We start from the raw sequence: 24,660 nt of genomic DNA, 5'->3' as shown, positions 1-24,660 counted from the left end.
TCTTATTCGTAATAATTCAAATAATACTGAGCGGTCTTATGCCGTGAAGTAGCGCCCCCTGCCGGCGTGAGCAGGAAGGCGTATCCTGGGCAAAAAAAGGGAAGAGAAGAGAGCAGCGATTCAGATGCGAGGGTTTTTATCTTTCAGGCTCCCTCAGCTGAAACTCTGTAGCTGAGCTGTGGTTTTTTGTTCTGCAGTTCCGTCGTTTCCTCACTCCTCCCGCGAGAAACCGAGAGGGAGATTGGACAGGAAGTCGTCCAAAGTCCGCCGCGCGGAATCAGATGCAGAATCCTCCTCTATGAGGTACGTATGTGATTAAAGTTCTTTACGTTATGCTCAAATCTGAATATTCACTTCATTGTCGTTTGTTTTTAAATGATCGTAGATGGCGTCGTTGTGGCAAAGTCTTCAGGCTGCGCACCAAAAGATAGTGGACAATGGAGGTTTGTGCGCTCTACATTTGAGCTGAAGTTGGGTTGCACTTGAAGGAGGATTATTAGCTTAGCATCTTAGCTTACATTTCAAATGTGCCCGTGCGTGCGCGCGCGAGCGTGTGTCTTCCTCCCATCTGAGTTCACAGTGACTACATTGTGACATGTCACATGATCGTGCACCGCGGAACCTCTCTATAGGAGAAACAGGCTCCAGCCACCAACAGTGTCCAGAGGAGTTGGCGTGCACAGAGATGCACTTTTTTGGAAGCCTTTTTTCTTGGTTGAAACCTGCATGGCTGCAGCAGTGTGTCAGCATGTCAGTGTACTGTCTGTCACTTCCCAGATAAAAGGACAGACCCGTGGCTGCTGGTCTACTCCCCCATCCCCGTCGCCTTCCTCTTCCTCCTCTACCTCGGTGTGGTGTGGCTCGGCCCCCGGCTCATGAGAAACAGGCAGCCTGTCGACCTCAAGGTCGTCCTCATAGTTTACAACTTCGCCATGGTCGGCCTGTCTGCGTACATGTTCCACGAGGTGCGTGATGAGCACGGCAGCGCGCATGTTCCTGTATCCCTGTTGTTACCTCTTTGATTGTCTCGCAGTTCCTGGTCACATCTTGGCTCTCCAGCTACAGCTTCCTCTGTCAGCCTGTGGATTACAGCACCAGCCCTCTGGCAATGAGGGTAAACGTGTATTGTGGTACCCGCCGACTCGGGTGTTCTCCAGCGTGACCTCTGACCTCTGCTGTCTCCTTACAGATGGCCCGAGTCTGCTGGTGGTTCTTCTTCAGCAAGATCATCGAGCTGAGTGACACGGTCGGTATTGGTGCGAATGTCTCGCACGAGCAGTGAAATTCAGGGTGTAAGCGTCCCGTCTGATCCCCTCTGTGGACAGATCTTCTTCATTTTGAGGAAGAAGGACAGTCAGGTGACATTCCTGCACGTCTATCACCACGCAACCATGATTTTCAACTGGTGGCTCGGAGTGAAGTACGTGGCAGGTGGCCAGTGTGAGTAAAGTTCCATTTTCTTTAAAAAAATCAAATAAATGTGAAGCAACTGCTCTGGATATCATTTTACTTCTGCTTGCGTTCGTCCGCCAATCACAGTTAACAAAAATAGTGGTTTAAAAACGAGCCCTGCCCCTGCTGTGATTGACTGCTGCTCCGGCCAATCAGAAGGCCACACACGGCAACCACTGGAGATGCCTTCAGGGACAAACTGAAAAACAACTATTGACATAACCGCGATCGATGCCGTGTCTGTCGGATCATTGCCAATATTCTTACACGCTTAAATAGCTTAATTTTGGCTCAAAACCTAACCTAAATAGGACCTGCCATCAAAATCTTTTATGTAACATTTATGCTTGCTAACCTGATAGCTCCTTTTTGTCTTCTAGATATTTTTACACATTTCATCTGTATTTTGGTGACAATTTTCTGATAGAAAATTATTATAGCAATAATAAATATGTAACAATAGTTGGCATAACAACAGGGATCATTTGGATATTTAGCTCCATGCTACTTCCTGGTTGTTGGTCCTCATTTCCTTGCTCTATTGTGCTCTATTGTTTCTGTAACATTGTACTCCCTACAAAGTGGCCTCTACCGGCTGGACCGAATCTCTGATCCCAGTTTGCCTAAGGAGTGGTCATTCATGTCGTGATTTTTTTTTATCACTCCCTTCCACGGCTTTACAAGCATGATAAATCTGAGGCACCCCGAAAGCTTTTACCCTTGCTACCAGTTCTTGTTCTGAATTCAGTTGCAGTGATTTATTTCCCACTGTTCTGTTTTTGTGCACCACCGGCAGCATTCTTCATTGGCCTCCTCAACACCTTTGTCCATATTATCATGTATTCGTACTACGGCCTGGCTGCCATCGGCCCTCACATGCAGAAGTATCTATGGTGGAAAAGATACCTCACATCCCTGCAGCTGGTGAGAACGTCCTGTTCACGCAATCTGAGTGTGTGTGTGTGTGTGTGTGTGTAAAATAAACTGAAGCGACCTTTCTCCCTTCAGGTGCAGTTCGTGATGTTCCTGTTGCACACGGGTCACAACCTGTTCACAGACTGTGACTTCCCAGATTCCATGAACGCATTTGTGTTTGGTTACTGCGTCACCCTCATCATCCTCTTCAGTAACTTCTACTATCAGAGCTACGTCAACAAAAAGAAGAAGAAATGAGAGCAGCCCTTCCTGTTTCCGTAATGCCCACATTTACCACTAGAGGGAGCAAGACGCCCACGAACTGCGGAGTGTCCTCGTGCTGCTGAGCTTCGCGCTCATTCTCCCACAAATTTGAGCACTTAATGCGTTTTTGTTGTTTTTATGTAACTTGAGATACACGTCAGAAAACAGCCTTTTAATGATCCTTCAGTTACTTTTTTCTGCAATAACAAACATTCAAATGATTGCTGTAAACAAACTGTACAATTTTATACACGTTCATATAATTAGCATCGTAATAAAGGAGGTTGGTTCTCTGTTCGAGTGCAGATTTACTGAATCACCCCGAGATAAAGCCCAACGCAAAAATAAAACGCTTAACGACACAATAGGAAAATGCAGAGGCGTTTTTCACTGACAAAAAAAAAGCACAGCAAAAAAAAATAAAATATATATTTATATATATTCTTTACATTTCGGCCTAAATCGATTGAAAGATGTGGATGAAATCACCAGGGAGACGGAGGGCCATTTCCTTTCATCTAAGGTTCACGTAGAAAACTGAAAAAGAACGTTTGTCGGCACCCGTTTCAGACAGATTTACAGCGCGTCTCCTCGGCCCTTAAATGAAATTATGTGCATCTTTTAATGACTTCTCAGCGGCAAAGTGCATCTTCTGGACATCAAACAGGAGAAGATAACAGAGACGCCGACGTCTGAGGAGCTACATCGTGTTGTTGCCGCTGTGGAAAGGTTGAGCTAAGGCTACAGCAGAGGCATACCCGGCTTTCAAGCTACCAGAAATATAGTTAATAACATTATACGATTTGCTGATACTGTAGGTTCTCGTCCATCTGGCAGCTGAGTAGCTCCACATTGATGCTAAGCGAGTGGGGATTTTGCTATTGGACCCACATCTCTTATGAAAACAGGAAGCGCAGATGCACGATAAGACAGTTGTGGAAGGATTTGGGGCTGGCGGTAACAGTCAGTGCGGCGGGGTGAGGCGAGGCGAGGCGCGCTTGGCTCCAGTGTCGCTCTATGTCTCCGTGTAGACGGACGACATGTGGCTCAGGCCGCGGTCGAAGCTGCCCCCCGGGAAGAAAATGCTCTCCTCCGGGCTGGACGAGAACTGGCAACCCCCTCCTCCCTGCAGCTCCTGGCTCAAGCTGAAGCCTGGGACAGAACGAGAGCGTGTTTAGATGGTCGTTTCTGAGGCGCGGTGACGGGCGGCCCGGTTGGGGGGGGGGGCTCACCTGCAGCGCCAGTGTTGCTACTCGACATGTGGAAGCCATTTTGCGGATGAGAGGTGTAGGAGTGAGAATCCCCCGGGATTTGGACACCTCCGCCCGTCGTCTGGTAGGACTCTCCGAAATGGAAGCAGCTCTGAAAGGTGCCCTGGTACTCTAGGAAGGGAGGGGAGATGTAGAGAAGCGGAGAAGAAGAACAGAAACCAGGCTTGATCGACTGCCACTGGGTCTGCGGCCGATTGTTCCGGCCCTTCCAGCTGAAACTCCCCGAGGATCCTACGTTGTGACACGGCTGTATTTGTGCTCCCGCTGACCCCGCCAGCCTCTCGCCGCCCGTCCCCGTCGTCGCAGTTTGCATTCGCGATCGACCGCAGGAGTCGCGATAATGGGAGAGAGGCCTTTCCTGGGGCGCTCTTGCGCAACTCCCCCGACCACAGCATGGCCAGAGAGACGTCCGCGTGCAGATCGTTACAGGGAACTCGGTGTTTAAAGCATTAGGAAAAAGGCTCTGGAGTGACAGGCGAGCCCGCCGAGAGACGGCCCGACGCATGAGCCAGCATTCTGTTGGCTAAGTCAGCGCAGGGAAATGGCTTCCGGCATGTGGTTTTCCCCGCGCTGTCTTGATGATTCTAATCTCTCTCTCTGTCTTAAAACCATTCTGACAGTGACAGAGCAGCGCCACGGCTCCACACACACACACACACACACACACTCATCCCTCTGAGGCCTTTGGATCGGGCCTGCAGCTACAGAGAGCATTTGAGAAAGAACCCAGGCGAATATTAAAGCGATCCGAAACCAGATTCTCTTACAGGGAAGTTCTATAAAACCTAATACATCACCTGTAAGTGGGGGGGGGGTCAGGATATTGAATTGAAATGGCAACCGTCATTTTCAAATTCCTGTCAAAAGCGATTTCCTAAACCTGGCTGAGGCGCACGTTCATGTGGCCAGATGTCTCCGTCGGCCTTACCTTCGCTGGCAGGCTGCTGCTGCTGCTGCTGCTGCTGCTGCTGCTGCTGCTGGTGGTGGTGGTGGTGGTGGTAGTGGGAGTACGGCTTGTGGTGAGGGTGGACGTGCTGTTTCTCCAAAGATGGAGGAGGCGTCCCCGTTCCCTTCATCCCAGGGGACAAGAGCGGCCCGGACAACCTGGGGGGGGGGGGGGGGGGCAGACACTGGATCAGACGAACAAAATCCAGTTTACATGGACCTTGTTACAATTTCACAATCATCCTGGCTCGTCGACTGCCTGATGGGCCTAACGGAACACACACACACACACACACACACACACACACACACACACACACACACACACACACACACGCTAAAGAAACATTCCAGCCGTGTGGAAACTTGGGCTCCCCACGCGTAATCGTCCTCCTACCACATATTATGATCCTAGGTCAACAAACAGCGGAGTGTGCATTCAAGTGAAACTGACCCCCCCCCCCCGCCCGTGCGCACACACACCGCCGCGGCAAGGCCAGGCTTTGTGGCCCGCAGAGAAGAAAGCACCGTAATGTTTAGATTTATGACCTTTCAGAAAGATAAATATTGAGATGACATGTTTGTGACTCTGCAGAGGACGACTCTGGTTTCCAGGCCCGGACGTTACCGCGGCAATAAAAGGGCTAATAACGGCGATATTGGGTTGCCATCACGGGGCATAATCTCAGACCCTTCAAAAGGAGCGGCCAGTTTTCTTTGTCAACACGCGCCGCAGAGTCCCGCCGAGCTCTGGAAAATCCTCGGCCGCCGGATCAAAGGAATCAAAGCAAGCGGAGAAAATATCGCTATCGTTTTCGGTTAATATTGTTTCACCATTTAGCGTCGCGGTGGGATCGCTCCCATCAGAACGCCGATTAAAAGGAGAGCGAGCGATGCGGTGAGTTTGTGCAGAAGCTGTCAGCAGCATCGGAGGCCCGGTTCTGTACAGCCTCACGTCATCTAATGTGAAAAGTATGTGGTGATCATCGTGGCCTTGTTTATTCCTGACGCCGATCCGGCGTAAAGCCTGTGTGTTCGGGGATTTCTCGATATTCGGGGCGTTACATCATGCAAATCGAACCCCCCCGACCTCCAAATCAATTGCACAAACATTTGTACGAATGTAAAAGGTTGCATCCACACCCGGGACGGACGAGGTGTCAGATCTTTGCTCAGCCTCTTCTACACGCGAGTCAAAAGTTCAGCTCAACAGAGGGAGGTTCTCCAAAGCCGCTGAAGAACTAGGAATCACCTTAGAACCCAGGAACATTCCTAACTGTGTCGATGAAACAAGGATTAATCTCAACACTGGTTCCGTTATCACCCTTTCGGGGTGCGAAGGCCTTTTTAATTTTTTTCCTGGTGGATCAAAAGCAGATTAAAAAGTTAGAAGTTCTATGAACTGCAGCTCCGGTGCCTGCTTTCTAAAAACAGCTTCCACCGTTATGGAAGAATCAGCATTTCTGTTTTCTGTTATTTCTGTTTTCAAGACATGCAACAAGTGCCCGTTGTTCTATTTTGAAGAGCCTAATAACCACAAGGATCAGAATTACTGCTCAGCACCTGTTTGTAGAAGCCAAAAAAGCCCAAAAGCTTCAGGAGATTCTCCTGGTTTCCCTTCTTTTTTAACCAAATAACTTTAACAAATGGACCCAAATACTCGGGTCCGAGTCCAGCTGGACACACCTGGCCGCTCCATCAAAGCCCCCACATATTCAGCAGCTACTTAGTGCCCTCTCATGACTGCGTGTCAGGAACGCCGCCACATCAACCGCCGCCGTGTTGCCGTGGAAGCTCAGGGGTGCTGACAGAGTGTTGCTGGAGGCGGCGACGCTTCCACCCGACCCCCCTCCCATCACACTCACCGGCGGGCAGTGGCGCTGCGAGATGCATGCGAGATCTTTACGAAATCTACGCGGCTCTACTCGCTCAGCGCGTTTTTCTTCTTTGCCTTCGCCTCTCGAAAGAAAACGTGGTTGATATCATGAACTTTTAAATGTGATTATAGCTCCCTGGTCCCCTGAATTGTAATCTGCACAGCTGAGTTCAGCGATAGGATCTCGCTTCTGAGGCTAAGCTGGCTGGTTCTCAGCCACGGGAAAAAGAAAAAAAAGCCACTTTTGTTCTGTTTCAGTGATGCAGAAAGTTCCGTGCAACATCTACAGCTAATTTTATAACGCCGTCTGCTAATTCGCTCGATATACACGGTATTATCTTTATGCAATAGTGTTTCTTTGAATAAAATCAAATTTTCTGCGCTGCAGCTTTTCAGCCCTTCATTCAGGAACGTGTTTATCTGGGCATCACGGTAACCGTAGTCGCGCTCGCTCCGAAAGGAGAAAACTGAGAAAACTTGTGTGTGGCACCTTGTATTAGTCCGGCTCCAGAGAAGCTAGATGTTAGCAAGCGTGGCTAATCCACTGGCTGGCGCAGGCCCAGAGCGTGGCCATGTGTAGCTGCAGAGAGCAACCTTCCCCTAGGAGCTGCTGTCAGCACAAACTTGGGAAACAGTTATACTGTTCATATTTTTACAAGCTGCCTCTCTGTGCAGCTAAAGGGAATCACACGTTAATCACTGCCAGCTGTCGGCCCGGCGCTCGCTAGCCGCTATAGCTTGCGAACGACTCAGTCTTGAGGTATGAGGGGAATCTTTCATATGCTACATTAATCTCCCTCCTGATATTCATCTTCAGCTGAGCATTGACAACACTTTTTTCCCCTTCCAGGCAGCCCACCCACTCCCGCCCCACCGCTGCGAGCCATATTTGACTGGCCGGGTCCCGCAGCTGAGGGGGATTTTCAGGTGATCCGCAGGTGAAACCTTAATAAAAATCGATAAGCCGAGGCAGAGAGAGGTGCTGCGGGCGCGGGCGCTGCCGGGTGAAGCTTCTGGTGTCGGCTGACCCGGTTTCTGTGCGTCCTTCTGCACAGTGAAATGGGAGAGCTGATGTCATCGTGGGAAGAAGATTTGTTGCGGCGCTGCGGTTCGCGCTCAGGCACTCGTGAGTTACAGACAACTTTTGGCTCTTTGTGTTGAAGCGCAATGAGACGGTAGGAAGATTCATGAGCCGCCCTGCTCTGCTCCTCATTCATCTTCTCTCACCTGCAGCTCACTGTCCCACCAGAGAGCAGCGATCCAGCCCCCACCACCCCCACCTTTAAGCCCCTCGACCATTAAGCCCCTCTGATGGATGACAGCAGCTTTGCTGGCGCAGACTGGTGGGAACACTTCTGGTTCTGGTTTGCAATAAAGCGCAGGCTACAGCATCCTGGATACAGCTAAGCTAAGGCTAAGGCAGCCCTGAAGGCCCCGGCATGGAGAGCGCAGCCAGAGTTCTGGATATTTTTAGGGTTTCTGGAAGCTCTCGTTTAGTCCCAGGAAGATAACTGTCCTAAATGCAAAGATCCATCCTTAATCACCATCCGTCTTGGAGGAATATTGATAGTAAATCACCCTATTATTGCTTTCAAATTACCCATTTGTGCAGAGGGTGTAATTAAGGGCTCCATATTTTTGAGGCGAGCGCCGCAGAATGATTGACCGACCGCGCGCTGCCTCAAAAATGTTGCATCTTGGCCGCGAGACCGACTCCTATTTCCTGCATGACTGTCGTCTGATAATAGCTGACAGACGGACGGACAGACAGACACGCTGGCTGTCCATCTGACAGGACGTCCCACTTCAAAACGGGAACATTTACGCAGCTGTAATTCAATTAACCCTCGTCCATCACTGATTTATCAAAACGCCTCACACTAATATTTACAGAGGGACCGTGTATAAATACACACGTGTACGCTGCTCGCTGCAATTATATAACCACACACACACACCTGAAGCACTGAATACCAACATTTAGCTCCCATCTGTTGATGAGTGTGGGCCGCCACACACACACACACACACACACACCACACACACACACACACACACACACACACACACACGTGTGCCTGTGCCACACAGATCATTCAGAGCGTTTTTAACTGGCATATTTTAATATTAGGTTCAGGACATTTGGAGAGTAAGAGGAGCCTAAAAGGGCCATTTGAGCCAGTGTAAACACATTTAGCAGTGAGGTCAGAGGCTGCCACACGAGAGGCACGTTAGTTTGATAATTTTGTCAAAATGTTTAATGTCCCACTAAAGCGTTTGGGGAAAAACACGCACCGGTTGATATTGACTTTGGCAGCAAGCTGGGACACACAGGGCTTTAAACGCGTAAATCAAACGCTCCATCTTCAGGCAAATGTGAGCCGACGTTTCACGACAGGCCCGAGGACCCGAGCTCCCGGCCACAACTCACTTTTGGACCCCCGGCCCCAACCGTCATAAGTCCTGTTACGGAAACATGGCGCTAAAAATGCTAATAATAATGCTAAATGTCATCAGCACGACTGTTAATTTTAATCGTGCGTACATATTGTTGAGGTGGTAATTTATCAAAACAAATATCATATATAGATGTTATCAATTTACAGGCTGCGTGGTGAAGCAAAGATTCACTTTGTAATTCAAACATTTAAAAACAACAAAGAAAATTAAATTCAGTCTAAATAATAACCATAACGCCTATAAAGAAAAAGTGTTATTTTGAAGATGCAATTTCCTAAACAACTTATGAGTAACTTTTTAAATGTAGAGGTGCAAATCCAAGATTTTAATAGAATAGAAGAAGTAGAAGTTTCAGGCAGTAGAAACGCTTGCTGGTAGTGATGATGAAATGCACTTAGTGACGCCACATTTCTCTGCCTGTTTTAAGTCTGTTTGAGAGCACTTTGGAAATAATTCCAAAATAAATAACTTCACGGTTGTCGCACGGGAACACACATGTGCTGCAGGTAAACACGGCGGATTACACAGAAAAACCAGCGAACACACGTGTCAAACCTCACACAGCGCTCAGATGTTCCTCATCAGGGAGCCTAAAGAGCCGCTCCGCCTCGGTAACCGCGGTTACTGCATCCCCTACCCAGGTCTTTTTGACTTTCCATTCCTCCGCTAATGTCGGTAATGGCGCAGGCTGCTGAGAGTGAGATGAACAAAGACCAGAAGGTGATTCCTCCCCTGCTCTCAAAGCCTGAACCAACTCAACACCTTCCAGATGCTCCCAGGCCGGCCTGACAGCCCTGAGTGGCACCCATGTGTTTACGTGCAGGCGGCTCAGCCCGCGCCGTTCCCCCGCGCCGCCGCTCGCCTGCAGTGCCTCAAGTCCCGCTCACATGCAGCCATGTGTGTTTCCTGGATGACTCTGTGTAAACTCCTCTCCCTCACACACGTTCCCACACACAGGCGACACACAAATGCCATCAGAGCGCGTCCTGCCGCAGGCCGCCGCTGCTCAGTCTCACCTAAAAGTCAATATACACACCTGAGGAGCAGAACCCAAAGTGGGGAGGGAAGGATGTTTATGTAACGCAACCTTTCTCTTTCCAAACACATGTTTAATGACGCTCGATTCCACTCTTGCTCAATGTTATTGTGCTTGTAAAAATGCTGTTTTCCCTCTTGGTCTCCCTGGTGTTGAGCTTTGTTTAATACAGTACACACTGTGACTCCCGATGACACCCGGCCTCTGCAGCTCGGAGCCGCTCACTCTGTGGGGAAATTATCTACACTAATAGGAAACACGCTGTGCCTCTCCCTCACACACACACATTCTGGTGCTACTATCATTGTAAGGACTTTCACAGATGACCCAAACCTACCCTAACTCAAACCTGAACCTTCAAAGACCTTTCGAGGTGTGAGGAACAGACGCAACGTCCAAAATATCTACGTCCCCAAAATGTCCTCACTTTGCATGGGAAATTCTTCTGCTGGTCCTCAAAACGCAGCACGAATCAGAACACACACGCAAACATTCCGTTCTTTCACATGTTCTAGTATCCACTTTTGCACACTTTGGAGACAAACATCATCTACACTTATTTGTTGACATCAGTGTAGTGAAAACACTCACATAACTCACATGTTCCCATAACTCTTTGTTCATGAGTGGCCCCACTCCTCAGAGGTTGAGAAACGCTCCAACTGCACTGGCGTGTGTTTTTTTATGGACTCAACTTTATCTTTAGTACATAGCGTTTGATAGAATCAAGATTTGGTCAATGTGTTTACAGAAACCCACAGCTTGACCCCAAAATATGCAAAGGTGGCAGGAAAAACTCCCTGTTATCAGAAAGAAACGTTGAGCAGGACCAGACTCAGGTTATGATGATCTCAACACCAAACTAGATTGAAACTCATTTTGTTCTCTTCCAGAGATGTAGCAAGAGACACTTCCCTGGTTTATTGCTGTTTTACAGCAGTGTCTGCAGCTGTCTTTATTCCTGCAATTATCTGACAGATGTGTAATCATTTATGGGGATCAGAGGGCCTCAAAGTGTCAGTCCAACACCCACTTTTAGAGAGATTTTTGATTCGGGTCATTGGAGAATAAAACAAACATGATCCGGCCTCTCGGTTTATCCTGGTGAGAGCGCGAATCATGTCCTGCCAAATGGTTCAGTCATCGTTCCGATGCCGTTGCGTCCTGTGGAGGACTGGGACCTTATGAACACGGAACCAGAAATAGATGTGTCATGTTGACCTCCAGGAGACGGTACAGTCTCCAGTTTGTGCTCTTCTCAATCGTTAATGAATTGAGGGTTAGATTTCTCCTCTTCTTGGAGATAGAATGACTCATTTTCTCCCTCGTCTTTGTCCTCTGACTGTTTTTGCTGACTCCACATAAAGTTTCAACATGGAAATTCTTTTCTTCTGAGAGTTCCCCCCCCCCGGGGACACGAGACTAAACACTCTTGTGTCTGGTGCAGGACTCACCCGTCTCTCACTCCGTCCATGGCAGCCAGCGGCGACAGGTGGTGAGGGCTGCCGAGGTCTCGGTCCAGCCGGTGCTGTCGGGCCGGCAGGTCAGTGGCGGAGGCAGAGGTGGAGCTGGAGGTCGCGGAGAGGAGCTCCACTGAGGCAGTGTGATGGGTGGAGCCGGAGCCTGCGTACATCCCTGAGCCACAAGTGAAGATCAGTCTCCAAATGTAGTGACAATGTCATTTATGATACTACGTTATTTACTGTCAGTTTTATTTTTTATAAAAGAGAAACTTTAAACGGAACATGTTAAAAATGGGAAAATTCAGTAGTTTTATCACACACAGGCTCCGCCCTCTTCGCACTAGAGCAGGCGACCTCAATACGTCGATGGTGATCTACCGGGAGATCGCATGACAATAAAAACATAGAGGTCAGCTTATCGTCCGTCCCGTCACTTGATTGATCTACAGGGCAGCCAGTCACATGACATCTGCATTTTGTTGACACTTGGGTCACTGTGAATGTGCAAACAACGGCTCTACGTGCAGCAAAGCTAACAAGCTAGTCAGTGTGTTACTGCGATTTTTTCTCTTAAACTTAAGAAGGGGCATTAAAGTGAGTGGAGCTGGACCAAGTATGAAGAATAAAACCTATCACTTTCATACAGAATGGGAGGAGGACTTTTGTTTCAAAGTGTGTTTGCCTCATCTGCCAGTCTACCATCGCAATATCAAAGAAGGGAAATGTGCAGCGGCATTTACGGACTGTTTGTGGAAAATACGATGCCGAATACCTGCTGAGAAAAATGAGAAAATGAGGGGGAAAAATGAGAAAAAATGAGAAAAATGAAAATGAGCTGAGAAAGAGAAAGAGAAAGTCCCAGTTGTTTATCACAATGGCAAAAAATGTGCATAGTTAATTATGTTGTGTTGCGCAACATATGCGGTTTTGCAACATACATCAACATCAATTGTAAGAATATCAATAGTTTTCTAGATAAATACATATTTAAAATAATGGGTCGATCATTTTGACTTGGTCATTTCAAAAGTAGCTCACATGCACTAGAGAGGCGCTGTAAGACAGGGCGCCCTCTTCAGGAGTTACATGAAACAACTGATTCTGATCACAATTATTTTCTCTGATGCATCTCTGATGCATCTCATGCCGAAAATAAGATTTTGCATATGTTACATTGGTGGTATAAGGTTTTATATAAACAAAACAATCAACTGATTTTTAAAAAATAAACTGCCTACCATTGCTATTAAAATGCTTCTTATCACTAAGATGGTTGGAGACTAGAATCTAATTTTCGTTTCTGTGTTCAGTTCTTTCCAGTTTTCAGGTGAGTGACTGTGAAATGTGAAAAATAAAGTCACCATGTCCATGAAGAGTGTGTTATTCCTGGACACGGTCACACACATTCCAAACGAAGAAATGGATGAATTTTAGTTGCAGAAAAATGCCTAAACTGGTCCCGCGTCAGTCTTTCTACGTACAGCTGTGCGGCCTGCGGCTCACTTTACACCAGAGCATTGAAAGTAAGACAGTTGGACACCTTCACCCCATTTATACACTTTCCTTGTGTCTGACACAACTCTGCTTTAGCTATTTATAAAGTTACAAGTCAAAACACCTCACAGTCACCGACCTCCCAACGGTTGCGAATCCTCCGAAACAATTCTGGAATCTGAAATTCTAGAATCAAATACGAACTACTGAGATCAGAGGAGAAGTGCGATATTATAGAGAGTAATATTTTAAAGTTAAAGCGTCTTATTTTATGTTTGAGTTAGGACAGAGATGCAGGCAGATTTGGCTGCAATAGCTCAACCTTCCTGAATGAGAACAAGATTTGGAACATCAAAGTATGACAGCTAATATGGAGGAGATGTTCACTTCTGAGCTCCTAATATCAGCTAAGATCCCATTCATGCTCCTGTCCTCTTCCAGGCTCAGATGCCAGCTGAAAGAAATATATAAAATAATGATCCAAACAACAGCTTTAAATACCAAAAGTTGCATACATATTTCCCTTTAATGTTTTTAATCTCATCTAAAATCAACATGGCTTCCTGACTGAACCAGTGATGTAGCTCCTGGCCCATCAGAGACCAAAGGCTGACCTGCCAGCACTCCAAAATGGTTACAAGCTTCATTCAACTCATCAATCACAGCCCTAAAAGCTGACCCACCCTACCTCTACCCCTCTGGCTCCAACATCTGCTCCCTGTCCAGCGCCAAACAGTTGACAAATAATGGCGCTGAGTGCCTCCGTTTCTCTGTCAGGATGGTGGTTGAGGGAGGAAAGGGAGAAGGTGGTGGAGATCTGGAGACACTTTCTCAGTTTTATTGGGGATTTATGTGGACTGAGTTCAGGAAGAAAGCTGCGTGTGAGAGCAGAAGCATGTAAACCACTAAAACAATGATGACTTCTTCCTCTGGTTAACTGGAGAACACCCTAATTATGCTCCATTTAACACAGAGGGGCTTCTCTCAGTCATGGGAATAAGAGCAGACCAATAACCTGCGAGCTCTGACTGGAAGCATGACTCATTTTCTGCTCCACAAGTGTTAATGATGGGATGGCTGCCTGCTTCGACCCACCTCTTCCCCGCATCCTACTGGCAATGCAGCAAAGTAGGAGTCATGCAAATAGGGATCCCTCATGCCAACCAGCAACAGTTTTGCAGGCCTGGAACAACACTGCGACCCCGGGACGCTCTGGCTCATAATAGAGCTCCTCCAGGCTTCAGAACACTTTAAACAAAAGGGTGAGGAACATCCATGCGGAAACAGAGGGAGGTCGAGGGGAAAAAGCCAAAACTCTGCGGCCCGGTTGAGCATTCAAAGGTGTAGCGGTGTGCTGGCGTTGGAGCAACAATAACAGAGAGCGACGGGGAGCCCGGACGCGTACAGACAAAAAACAAGCCCATTTTTAGCTGTAGCGCCTAAGAAGATGTGGCGCAACTCCTGGAACCAATGAGGTCGCTAAGCGTATCAGTCAGGAGAGGTCATTATTGTGTTATTTTCTTTTATTTTAATATTTACTCACTGCATATATGTTTAGTCATGGCTACGGTAATGGACGTCATTTATATTTCAGCAACGGCCTCAACGAATGACGTTTACTGCCCAGCAGCACAAAATGGCCATAATACATCTACATAAATGTTGACAAGGTGGCGAGGCTCCGCAGATGGATCTGTGATGGCTTTGCCAGGTGTTTGGATTTCTCGCCGTCTGACCTCACTCGCTGAGCTGCTTTTCAGCTTGGAACAAAAATACCGTGGCCACATATGCTGGCAGCACCGGCGCGAGATAGAGCCGAGCCGACCTGTTTCACGCTGATAAAACGGAACATATGGACGAACAAGAAACTCAATATGGGTTTGATATCACAACAATCAGGAGAAAAATGTCTTGAAATTCATAGCAAACCCGCTCAATGTGATTTAAAGTTTCAGAAATCAGTGTTCCTCTGAGACAGTTGCAAATATACTGTCCTCTGTTTTAACGCAAATGCAGTAAATTTGAAGTGGGATTGTGTTGTGTTGAGTTGTGCGGGACTGTTCTCCATTAAGAATTGAAATTAAACATATGGAACGTACAGTAAGAGAACGTCCGGAGAGGCGGGTCGTGTCAGATTACTCAGTGCCTTCAGAGGAGGACGAGCTAACGTTATCAGGGTGTTGGGTGGCAGAGCAACAGCGCACCTGTGAAGATGTCCTGGCCCAGTCCGGGGGAGCGGCCATCTTTGCCGTTGTAGAGGTGTTCGGAGGAGGCAGAGCCCTGGAGGTGCTGAATGGACAGGCAGTCGCTCAGGACATCTGGCTCCAAGTGAGGACACGGGCGGAGCTGCCGACCACAAACACACAGGAGGTTTGTACGAGAAACGTTTGCTCCTTCTAAGCGAGCTCCACATGGTCTGCGAGGATTGTGCAACTTCAGGAGAAAACAAAGCTTCGGTTCTGCGAGCTCGTAGCTTGGACCCTATGTGGAGTGTTTTATTTTCTCTTTTTGCAATAATGCAATTGAATTGTTAATGCGAAACAGTCACGGGGAACCAGAGGGAAGATCATGCTCTGCCTGAGTAATGTGTGTTGCCCTTGGACATCGCTGTACCAACTCAGCGCCAGTTCCAGATCACTTCTCTTTCTGCCAACAGTAATGTGGCGACTGAAAAACACATCTCAGCTGGAGAGTCGATCACCCACAATGCACAGAGGCGCTGGACAGAGCAATCAGAAAGCCCCCAAAACATACAGTTCCCTGCTTGACCAGTAGAGGGAGAACCCTCAAGCCCAACAAAATTGTTTAAATGTGCTGATTTTGCAACAAAAATAAACACATTAACAGTCTGGAACCACTCTAGCTCTTTTGAAAACACGCATCATCAGGATCCTCTCACCGAGCCAGCAAACCCAGCAAATGTCACCCAGCCTCTGTCCAGGCTACACTCATGTCTATCAGGGGAAATCTGGGGGTCAGTATGAACAGCTGACCTCTGTCACACCCCTTCATGTGCGTGACATCAGTCCTTTACTCCGGAGTAGAGACGTCTTCAGAGATCACCCATGGCAACAGAACTCCAGCTGATCGTTCAGAGGAGCGGGGTGGAACACCGGCGCCAACATCTGCTTCCACTCTGGAATCAGATGGCGTGTTTACGGACAAACAATAGCGGCGCACATGATCTGCTGCAGCGGATCTATTATTCATTCATAAAAGCCTGATTGTAGCTCGTTCCTCTGCGCCACAGTCCCTCATTGTTCTCCACTACAAATAAAACACATGAGTGGACCACGATGTTTGACAGGTTCCTTAGCTAAGATAAACATATATGCAGCCATGCCAAACTGACATAATCTGAACTCTACACAGTTTAAGATCAATTATTGATAATATATTATGTGACTTTATAGCTTTTTTTTCATGTCTGTGAAGGTCAATGTCAGTTGTTAGCATTAAAAAAGTGACTTAATTGTTGCTGTGCAAATTGTTTTCCACTTTCAACAGCTGCCTGGCAACAAGGTTAGACGGACGGGGAGTAATTGATTGTGTTGTAACAAACATAGAAAAGAAGCGGTGTTGTGCAGCGTCAACATGTGCTGGAAACAGTAAATCAAGATGATGTTTATTTTTTGTTGAGTAATCTAGTAATAATAGGAGAAAACTGTTTATAATGCAGAGACAAAAGCTTGAACACGCATGAGTCACGGGTACAAATCCCATCCATCAACGAAGGTCGGACGACAGAGCAGATTTTCCCCCCGCTTCTAAATCATCCCCGCCTGATTCTCCATCCAGCCTCAGATCCATCCCTTTGTTATCCCGCACAAAAAAGAGATCCCACATTTCAATAGTGTGTCAGCAGAGACGTCCTTCATCCTCGCCGCTGCAGCCTCCTCCTCCTCCTCGTTCTAACGCGGTTGGCAGGCGCCGCGGGGCGGCAGCTGCACAGATAACGGCTCCGCCTGTCCTTTCGGACGCGGTCGCGGATGTGGTTCTGCTTATCGACCCTCGGCGGGTGGAAGCATCTGTGCTGGCGGGCCGCAATGTACGTGTGCGTGCACGTGTTCCCAAACGCCTCCAAAAGATTCAGATATCGACATATATTTTCCCCCCACCGTGACACTCCAAACACTCTCTTGTTCGGTTATTTCTTTTCTTCTGAGCTGATCCAAGAGGGGAGTAAGAGCATTTGTTTGACGTTTGTCCATAACATCTGGCCACTGGTGTATTCCACAGAGCAACTTATTAACAACGCTACGAGCACACATGTGTTTCCCTTTACGACAAGAAGCGAAGGAACACATCATCCAGCCTGTTACTATCCAGCCCCCTCCACAACAATGAGTCCATTCTCTCTTGGTTCCACTCGGGGAAAGAGCGGCCTTTTGAGCATAAACACGATGATGCGGTCAAACCCGATCTATTGTGGAGGCAAAAAAAGCCTCTCAAAGAGAGGCCTTCACCACCCAGGCCCCCCAACTCAATTAAACAAACCACATGAATGTGGGGATAATGCACATCAGAGCTGCAGAGGTTACACACGATCTGTTTGAAATTTGTGCTGATAGATCATATTTGACTTTCATATTCATGTTGGAAGCTGAGCTCCACCGAGAACAGCCAGGAAGCCTGAGCGCCATCCACGGGCAGATGGGGCAAACTGGCCAACAATGCCCCTCTGGGGCATTTCATAGACATTCGCACCAGGTGAAGGTTGCTAGTTTAATTCTGCAGTGAGATGAACAGACACAGTGTCGGTTACATTTTTGTTCACCAGTCCTGTAAAATAAATACATCAATTAAATCAATTAATTCAATTAATAAATCACCCAAATTAAATGCATAGAGAGTAAAAAAAATCCCTTGAAATAACTACATTAAAGGGATTTCTAGAAATTTTAATAGACATACAGACAATCAAGCAAAAATCATATAAATTAGCATTCTATTAGTGAAGGAGCATGTATAATATCTAAAAGGTTTAAAATAGTATAATCAATAATTAAATATACATTGCTGCAGTTTTCCCTGAATGATTAAATTACGAATACCTCCACAATGTAGCTATAAAAGCAAAAGATGCCTGTTTGACTCTCCTAGAGAGGCTCTGTTGTGGGAGGGCTCCTACCTTCCTGCGCACCTGTTGCTCCTTGGCCGAGTGGATCTTGACGTGTTTGCGGAGCGAGCTGGGGTCCGTGTAGCGCTTGGTGCAGCCGGGGATCTGACAGGCGTACGGCTTCTGTGGGAGGAGAGGACATGTTTGGCATTCTTTAAGGGGCAGAACTCAGAAGACCCCCACTTAACTGGACAGAGACGCGCGAACGGTGAGAGTGCAAAGGCAAAAGTTAAGGTCCTACCTTTGGGCTGAGAATGACAGAGTCAGAAGTAAGAGGAAGAGAAAGCATGAAAGAGAAAAACAAGAGTCATTATCCAGTTCTCTATTGTACCATTATATATATTATTTCAGATATTTAAACCCGCTCTCATCAGTGCTGTTACTATCAAACACATGCCGCCACTCCACAGGCTAAATATGTATAAAATTAATTATTTACCAGATATTTTTTTAACTAATTCAATGTAAAGTATCTGCAACGATCTGGGGAATTTCATTTCAGAGCAATTTTGTCTTTCATTCTGAAAAAAAAGGAAACTTGTCCATTAACTGTAAGCGGAGACGCGCCTCGACCTCGACTTTCTCCGTAAACAAGCCACTATTATTGCAGGCAGCTTCCTGAGCCGCTCATCTCCGCCATGTTTGTTTTGCTGAGCGACGCGTCCAAACACAGCTCCTCGCCACCATTTAAGAAAAAAACAAGAAACCTTTAACTTCTGTGCAACACAAATATCACTAAAGCCTAAAAACGATTCTCCTGCGAAGTGTTCTTGGCGCGTTAACGTGCAGCCGTAACCATGACGGCCCAGATCAGCTGTATCGTTTCACCGGCTGTGGAAAGAGCGGGAGGTGGGAGAAAACCCTGAGCGGACGGACTAACGCACGACTGCACGCAGAACGTCATTTAAGGATAAGATTCATTTATAATCACGCTGCACTGAAAAAGCACGAGCGGTTGGTCAGAACGCAGTATGACATCATATCAAAAATGTCTCTGGGCCACAGTTCAACACATTTAAGGCTTCTGTTACGATAAGAGGAAAAAAAGATTGGTGAACATCTTATAGAGAGAGATGACCATGAAGGGGCTCTAAATCACAAAAACTCCAAACAGGCAAATCTGCAGGAATTTTTTTTTTGAAAATCTTTGCAAGAGAGTTTTTCAAAAAGTTGTCGCCGTCCTGGAAGAGAGAACCCAAACGCACCTAATAGTTTGTGCAGGAAGACTGTTGAGCCGTGTTGGCACGCAGACGGTGATAAAGTGAGGTGTGTGCGTGCTGGTGGGGTTGCTCAGACATGACGAGCGGCGGCGCTGGCTGACTCAAACTTTCTTTCTTTTTCTTTCCACGCGCCGGACCAACAGGAGAAGCTCTGTCTCGGTTCGGAGCGCCGCTCCGGGTCTGTTGTGGCCCAAACTGTGACTCTGCCTAATGGAACTGATCATTTAATGATCTGTCACAGCCAAGCGTGCAAACGGCGAGAATTCCGCCGAGTGACAGCAGGTGACATACGGCCGAGGCGTGGGGGCTAAACTTGGATGCCGGCGCGCTTTTAAATGATGCCGTAAAAGTGAGTGGCGGATGTTGGCCACGCTCGCGTAATACACGCACGTTTGTCGCTAGTCATTTAACGGCAAATGCTGTTAATTTGTGAAAGATGAATGGATTCGTTTGGACGGCGAGACAGGGCGGAGTCGTGGTGTCTGACCGTGTCCAGGTGAGTGCGCTGATGCTTGGCGCGGTCGCTGGAGTTGCTGAAGGCTTTCTGGCAGCCAGGGTGCTGGCACAGGTACGGCTTCTCCCCCGTGTGGCTCCTCAGGTGGATCTTTAGGTTCTCCAGGCGTGAAAAGGCTTTGTTGCAGCCCTCAAACTGTGGGCGACAGAAAAGAGATTCATAAATGCTCCATCGATGTGGAGAAACATCGAACATCCACACAAACCTCTTTTCTCACCCACAAATCACAAGAACTCCAAAAAAGCCGACCCGTGTCCTGATCATAGACAGTGTGGTTAGTAACAGACCCCTCAGTGGCTCCCACCAGAGCCGTGCACGTGAATCTCCAACCCTTAATCTGACCTTTCACATCCAGAACAACTTTGGTTTGGAGGACCGACCAGATCAAACTGCCCACTGTTGAGGATGACCCTAAATGCAGACGAGGAAGGAGACCCAGGAGATTCAGGAGACTCTACAGACCCAGCAGATTCAGGAGATTCTAGAGACCCAGGAGATTCTAGAGACCCAGGAGATTCTAGAGGCCCAGGAGATTCAGGAGATTCTAGAGGCCCAGGAGATTCAGGAGACTCTGGAGACCCAGGAGACATCTCGCTATAGTTGAAGAGTTTAATAACGACTTGAATGGGGACGACAGACACATGAGGATTGATGATCCTTCTGATGATCATTCTTGTGAATCCAATGATTACTTTAAGGTTAAATGTCCCCTTTTTGCCCCACACCTGTCCTCCATTTGGGGTCTCCAATAAGATTAATTGGTGCCAATGTGGGCTCTGGATGCTGAAACAGGAGCTTATTTCATCAGCTGGAGGCAGCCTTGTTTCTATGGGTTCCTAAAGATGACCTTGAGGAGTTCTAGAGACTTTATGTGACTTCATCGTCTATATGGCTCTGACTCAGATGTCCAACTCTTTCCTCTCACACAGCTGGAGCCGTCTAGACCAAACCATACTTTACCAGCTATGGAAATCTCAGAAATACTCAGAAACCTGGGTGGTATAATCCCAAGTATTTTTTTCCGAAGCTCTTGAATTACGCGGCCAGTCGGCGGACTGTTGTTGAAAACAACGTGCACTTGAAAGACCTGCCTCGGGGCCGTCGCCCATGCCCCCGAACGGCAGGTGAAACAGGAGTGCGCCTTTCATCGGCGGTTAATGGGCTGTAATGCCGAGCACCAGGTAAGTGTCCTTCTCTGCCTCGTGCGCCGGATTGACAAGTGACAGCAGGCTCACGCACGAGCCCCGGCTCGACCCATTTGGTCCAGACCACTCAGCCAATGAGGACCACAGATTTGTTAACACATGAATGATTCACGGAGCCTCTCCGATGTCCGTTTCTTAGAAAACATGGCTGCTCGGTCGAGGACGCTGTCGGCTTAACCTGCAAATCGATAGACTGATGCGTCTCTACGGGCTCTTAGTCCTTCAGAAAAACACCACATAAGATAAACAGTATCTAATAGACCCTTTTTGATACAGGTGATTGGATGGTGACCTTTGACCCCTGCACTTAACCCAACCCTGTAGAGCAGCGTGTTACCAGCCAACACTGCTCGCGGACCTTATAAATGAAATCCCAATTAAATTCACACGAGGCCAGAGAACCCAGGTTAGGATTTGAACCCAAGACCTTTTTTATTGCTGCAATTTAAAGCAATCTTTTCTCTCCGGGATTAACCTGATCTGTGAACTAAAAATATTTTTACTTGTTAAATAACACAGAAACACACGCAGATATATGTGTAATTTGATATGAATAAACTGTTCAATGGTCTCAACCTATATAACCGTGTATCACCCCATCTTCTGTTTTAAGTTAACCATGCTAAGCTAATGAGGCGCGTCCCCTCTGTCCATTGTCCCCTGATCTTTAGTGAAGCCCGCCGACAACAGGTCGGGTTACGGCTGAGGAGAGAGTGACACTATTCTTCTAATGAGCCTCCAGCCTCATCTGGACTCTACTCATCCCTGATCTCCTTCATTCACTAACACCATCCAGGCATCCTTCTGTTCACCAGGGCTCCATTTAATACAAGCGAAACCTAAGCCAGCGGAGCCGGGTTGGGTGACCAGCTTCACCTATGGACGTGTTGTGCTCTTTAGGGCCGATCTCAACAGCTATGGCTTCAGGAAAAAGGAAAACACATATTTTGGCTTTTAGTGACGTAAAGAGACGGGACGAAGTGGTGACCTGATCTCTAAAAACAGTTTAGACGGTGCCAATCACATTAATCACTTTTAAAGTGTTTAGCTTTCCTCCCTGAAAGGGCCATCTAGACGACGGGCTCCTGACGTGGCGAGAGCTGGGTTGAAAGGCCGGACAGGTCCGGCTGATCACAGCAGACAGATTACGGCTCCGGCGTGCACGCTGGTGAAGGTGCAGCTTTACCCTGAAGCCTTCATGGGAAATGACTCTTGACTGGCAGGGAGAAAGGCCCAGCGGCGTCGGGGCTAAAAGGCTGCAGTGTGCGCCCCTTAGCGTAGCGGCTCATTAGCATCCTGCAGGAGCGGAGCGTGATGGAGACCAACTCGCAGCTGCAGAGGAGTGTTGGGGTGAAATATGGCTGCTGACATTTAGGATAGCAGCCTGATTAAAGGCTTTAATAAATACAGTAAAAAGAGGTTCAAAGGACTGATTTAGGGTTACGGTTGAGGGAACGCTGCGTTTTGAAGGGGGAAAAAACCCTTCTTATTTGTAAGGTCATCACGACTGAGGAATGATGTTCTAAGACTTGTTCTAGCCTCTCTACGGTCGCTACAGACACAAGGGGATCTCAACCAGCACTGATATATCTGTTTGGGCTCTGGGCAATAATTGTACATCAGACGTCTGACTAATGATGGCAAGATGGGCTTCGACTGTTCGGCTGCTTACTAGCATGAAATTCACCATTACTCATGTTCAGAGGGCCCCCATAAAAGAAAAAAAAAGAAGGTTCTCGGCGTTCTCTGTCGGTTCTTCGCCGTCAGTGTGTTAATGCATCCAGACTACTTTCCAGTCAGGCCTGACAGACGCGATAAAGGGCAAAAAAAAGAAAAAGTTTCAGTCGTTAAAAGAAAACACAGCCGGCCAGCGAATGATCCAAGTGGAGCTTGTATAACTTTGAGAGTAAGAAAGAAAAAGAAAAAAAAAAAGAGCGGTTGAGGGAATAAGTTGATTTATCACAAGTTGTCTTTTTCTGCCCTGACCAATGAGGAAAACCACCGACACTTCAGGATCTGTTCGCAGGGAAGGCCGCGGAGCAGCAGAGGGCTCCGGCTGCGGATGGGAGGAACATGTGCGTTTAATCTGCCCGCTTCCAAATGCCCCGTGGCAACCACAGCAAAGAGCAGAAGAACGTAAATGGATGAAATTATATCCATATGATTCAAGCAGACAGCTAAAGAAAGGCAGGTTTCTCATGCGCTTTGTCAGGATACAAAATTAAACACAGCTTCGCTAAAACATTCGCATTACATAGTTTACATATATCATTTCCACTGAGAAGCGGGAGCCTTTTAGCAGCCAGCCCCGTCTGGGGCAGGTAGGCAGGAACCCGTCTTTCTGTTTCTGGTGACCTTTAACTTGTCTTTGGGAGGAGAAAATGGCTAAAAGCTAAAGACGCCAAGGTGTGCTGTCCAGATGCAGCCGAGCGAAAGGAAGTCGTCATGTAAATGACCACCGAAATGGTTCTGAGTGGCGATTTTGCACTCAGGCTTTCTGGGGGAGGGCGGATTTTAAAACAACTACACGGTTGGTACAACAGGAAGCATTGCTATGATGACTAAATGAGGCCGCTCACATAATGAGCCGGTCCAGCTGCGCCGTCCCTCTCGCTGTTAGACGGAGGTCGGAGAGGAATTCCGGTGGCGGATCTGAGCCCTTTTGGGGGCCCGGCTCAGCGCGACAGTGCCGCATCATGGAAGCACTTAACCCGCCGTGTTCCAGAGGCCGCCGTTCAAATGTCTACCAGCTCTGCATCAGATTAAAGAGCTAAGATGTGATTTCCTCTTCAGCAGGGCAGCCCCGGGTTCACCGGGTCACCAGGTTTCCCAAAGCTGTCCCGTCCTCAAAGAAGAGAAGAAGACGCAGCATCAGGTAGAAGGGAAAAGGTTCCATGCACAAACGTTCCTCACCATTCATGATTCCATCTAGGCATTGGCTAAAGGTGTAACCATCAGAAATAATCCAAACGATGGAGGTTTGGGTCTTATTTCAGCCTTAGTGCACCCGACACATTATTCATTTGTTATATAATGTTGTATCTATTTTATAGTCCTGCAATGAGGGGATATTCTATATGCAATGACAGCTTTTGTAAAGGACCTCCCTCCCGATTGTCACAGTCAGTACCAACCACTGGAGCACAATACGGAGCTGTCAGAGCCGCAGCCATTAGCAATTATGGGCCCATTAATTATAAACCCATTCACGAAACCCGAGCCCACCGCGAAAAAGGCCGACTGGGCGTTACGCAATGAAAATCGTAAACATGATCTGCGTTGTGAGCCAGCGCCTGGACTGATGTTACCGGCAGATCCTCTCTGACCGGTCCACCGGGCCCTGGCGTCCACACAAGCATCCGTCTGTCCAGCACCTTTCACTCACACCTCTGACTCGCTCACCTTCCCCGCCTGTCTCTCTCCCAG

General features: G+C 47.7%; 2 protein-coding genes across 4 annotated transcripts in view; one reads left to right on the top strand and one right to left on the bottom strand.

The window, feature by feature from the left end:
- Positions 1-94: 94 nt before the first annotated feature.
- Positions 95-2,926, top strand: elovl8b (ELOVL fatty acid elongase 8b). The gene is made up of 8 exons (XM_057039242.1): positions 95-303; positions 386-443; positions 778-965; positions 1,034-1,114; positions 1,190-1,246; positions 1,326-1,440; positions 2,249-2,376; positions 2,461-2,926. Exons 2-8 carry the CDS (start codon positions 386-388, stop codon positions 2,623-2,625), a joined length of 792 nt encoding a protein of 263 aa, XP_056895222.1. The 5' UTR covers positions 95-303; the 3' UTR covers positions 2,626-2,926.
- Positions 2,789-24,660, bottom strand: part of LOC130529225 (zinc finger protein GLIS1) — a 53,946-nt gene continuing 32,074 nt past the window's right edge. For 2 of the 3 annotated variants that reach the window (XM_057039225.1, XM_057039224.1), the window contains 7 exons: positions 20,003-20,164; positions 18,308-18,418; positions 15,381-15,522; positions 11,674-11,854; positions 4,831-5,006; positions 3,864-4,013; positions 2,789-3,783 (listed from right to left, as the gene is read on the bottom strand). In XM_057039225.1, the coding sequence (XP_056895205.1) occupies positions 3,647-3,783; positions 3,864-4,013; positions 4,831-5,006; positions 11,674-11,854; positions 15,381-15,522; positions 18,308-18,418; positions 20,003-20,164 (1,059 nt within the window). In that variant the 3' untranslated portion in view covers positions 2,789-3,646. Of the gene's footprint in view, positions 3,784-3,863; positions 4,014-4,830; positions 5,007-11,673; positions 11,855-15,380; positions 15,523-18,307; positions 18,419-20,002; positions 20,165-24,660 lie in introns of those variants that run through there. The other variant, XR_008951516.1, reaches the window with a different exon arrangement.

Source organism: Takifugu flavidus, chromosome 7 (assembly GCF_003711565.1).
Source record: "Takifugu flavidus isolate HTHZ2018 chromosome 7, ASM371156v2, whole genome shotgun sequence".
Classification (NCBI taxonomy): domain Eukaryota; kingdom Metazoa; phylum Chordata; class Actinopteri; order Tetraodontiformes; family Tetraodontidae; genus Takifugu; species Takifugu flavidus.
The sequence above is the reverse complement of the archived record's forward strand: the minus strand, read 5'-3'. Positions and strand labels throughout refer to the sequence as shown.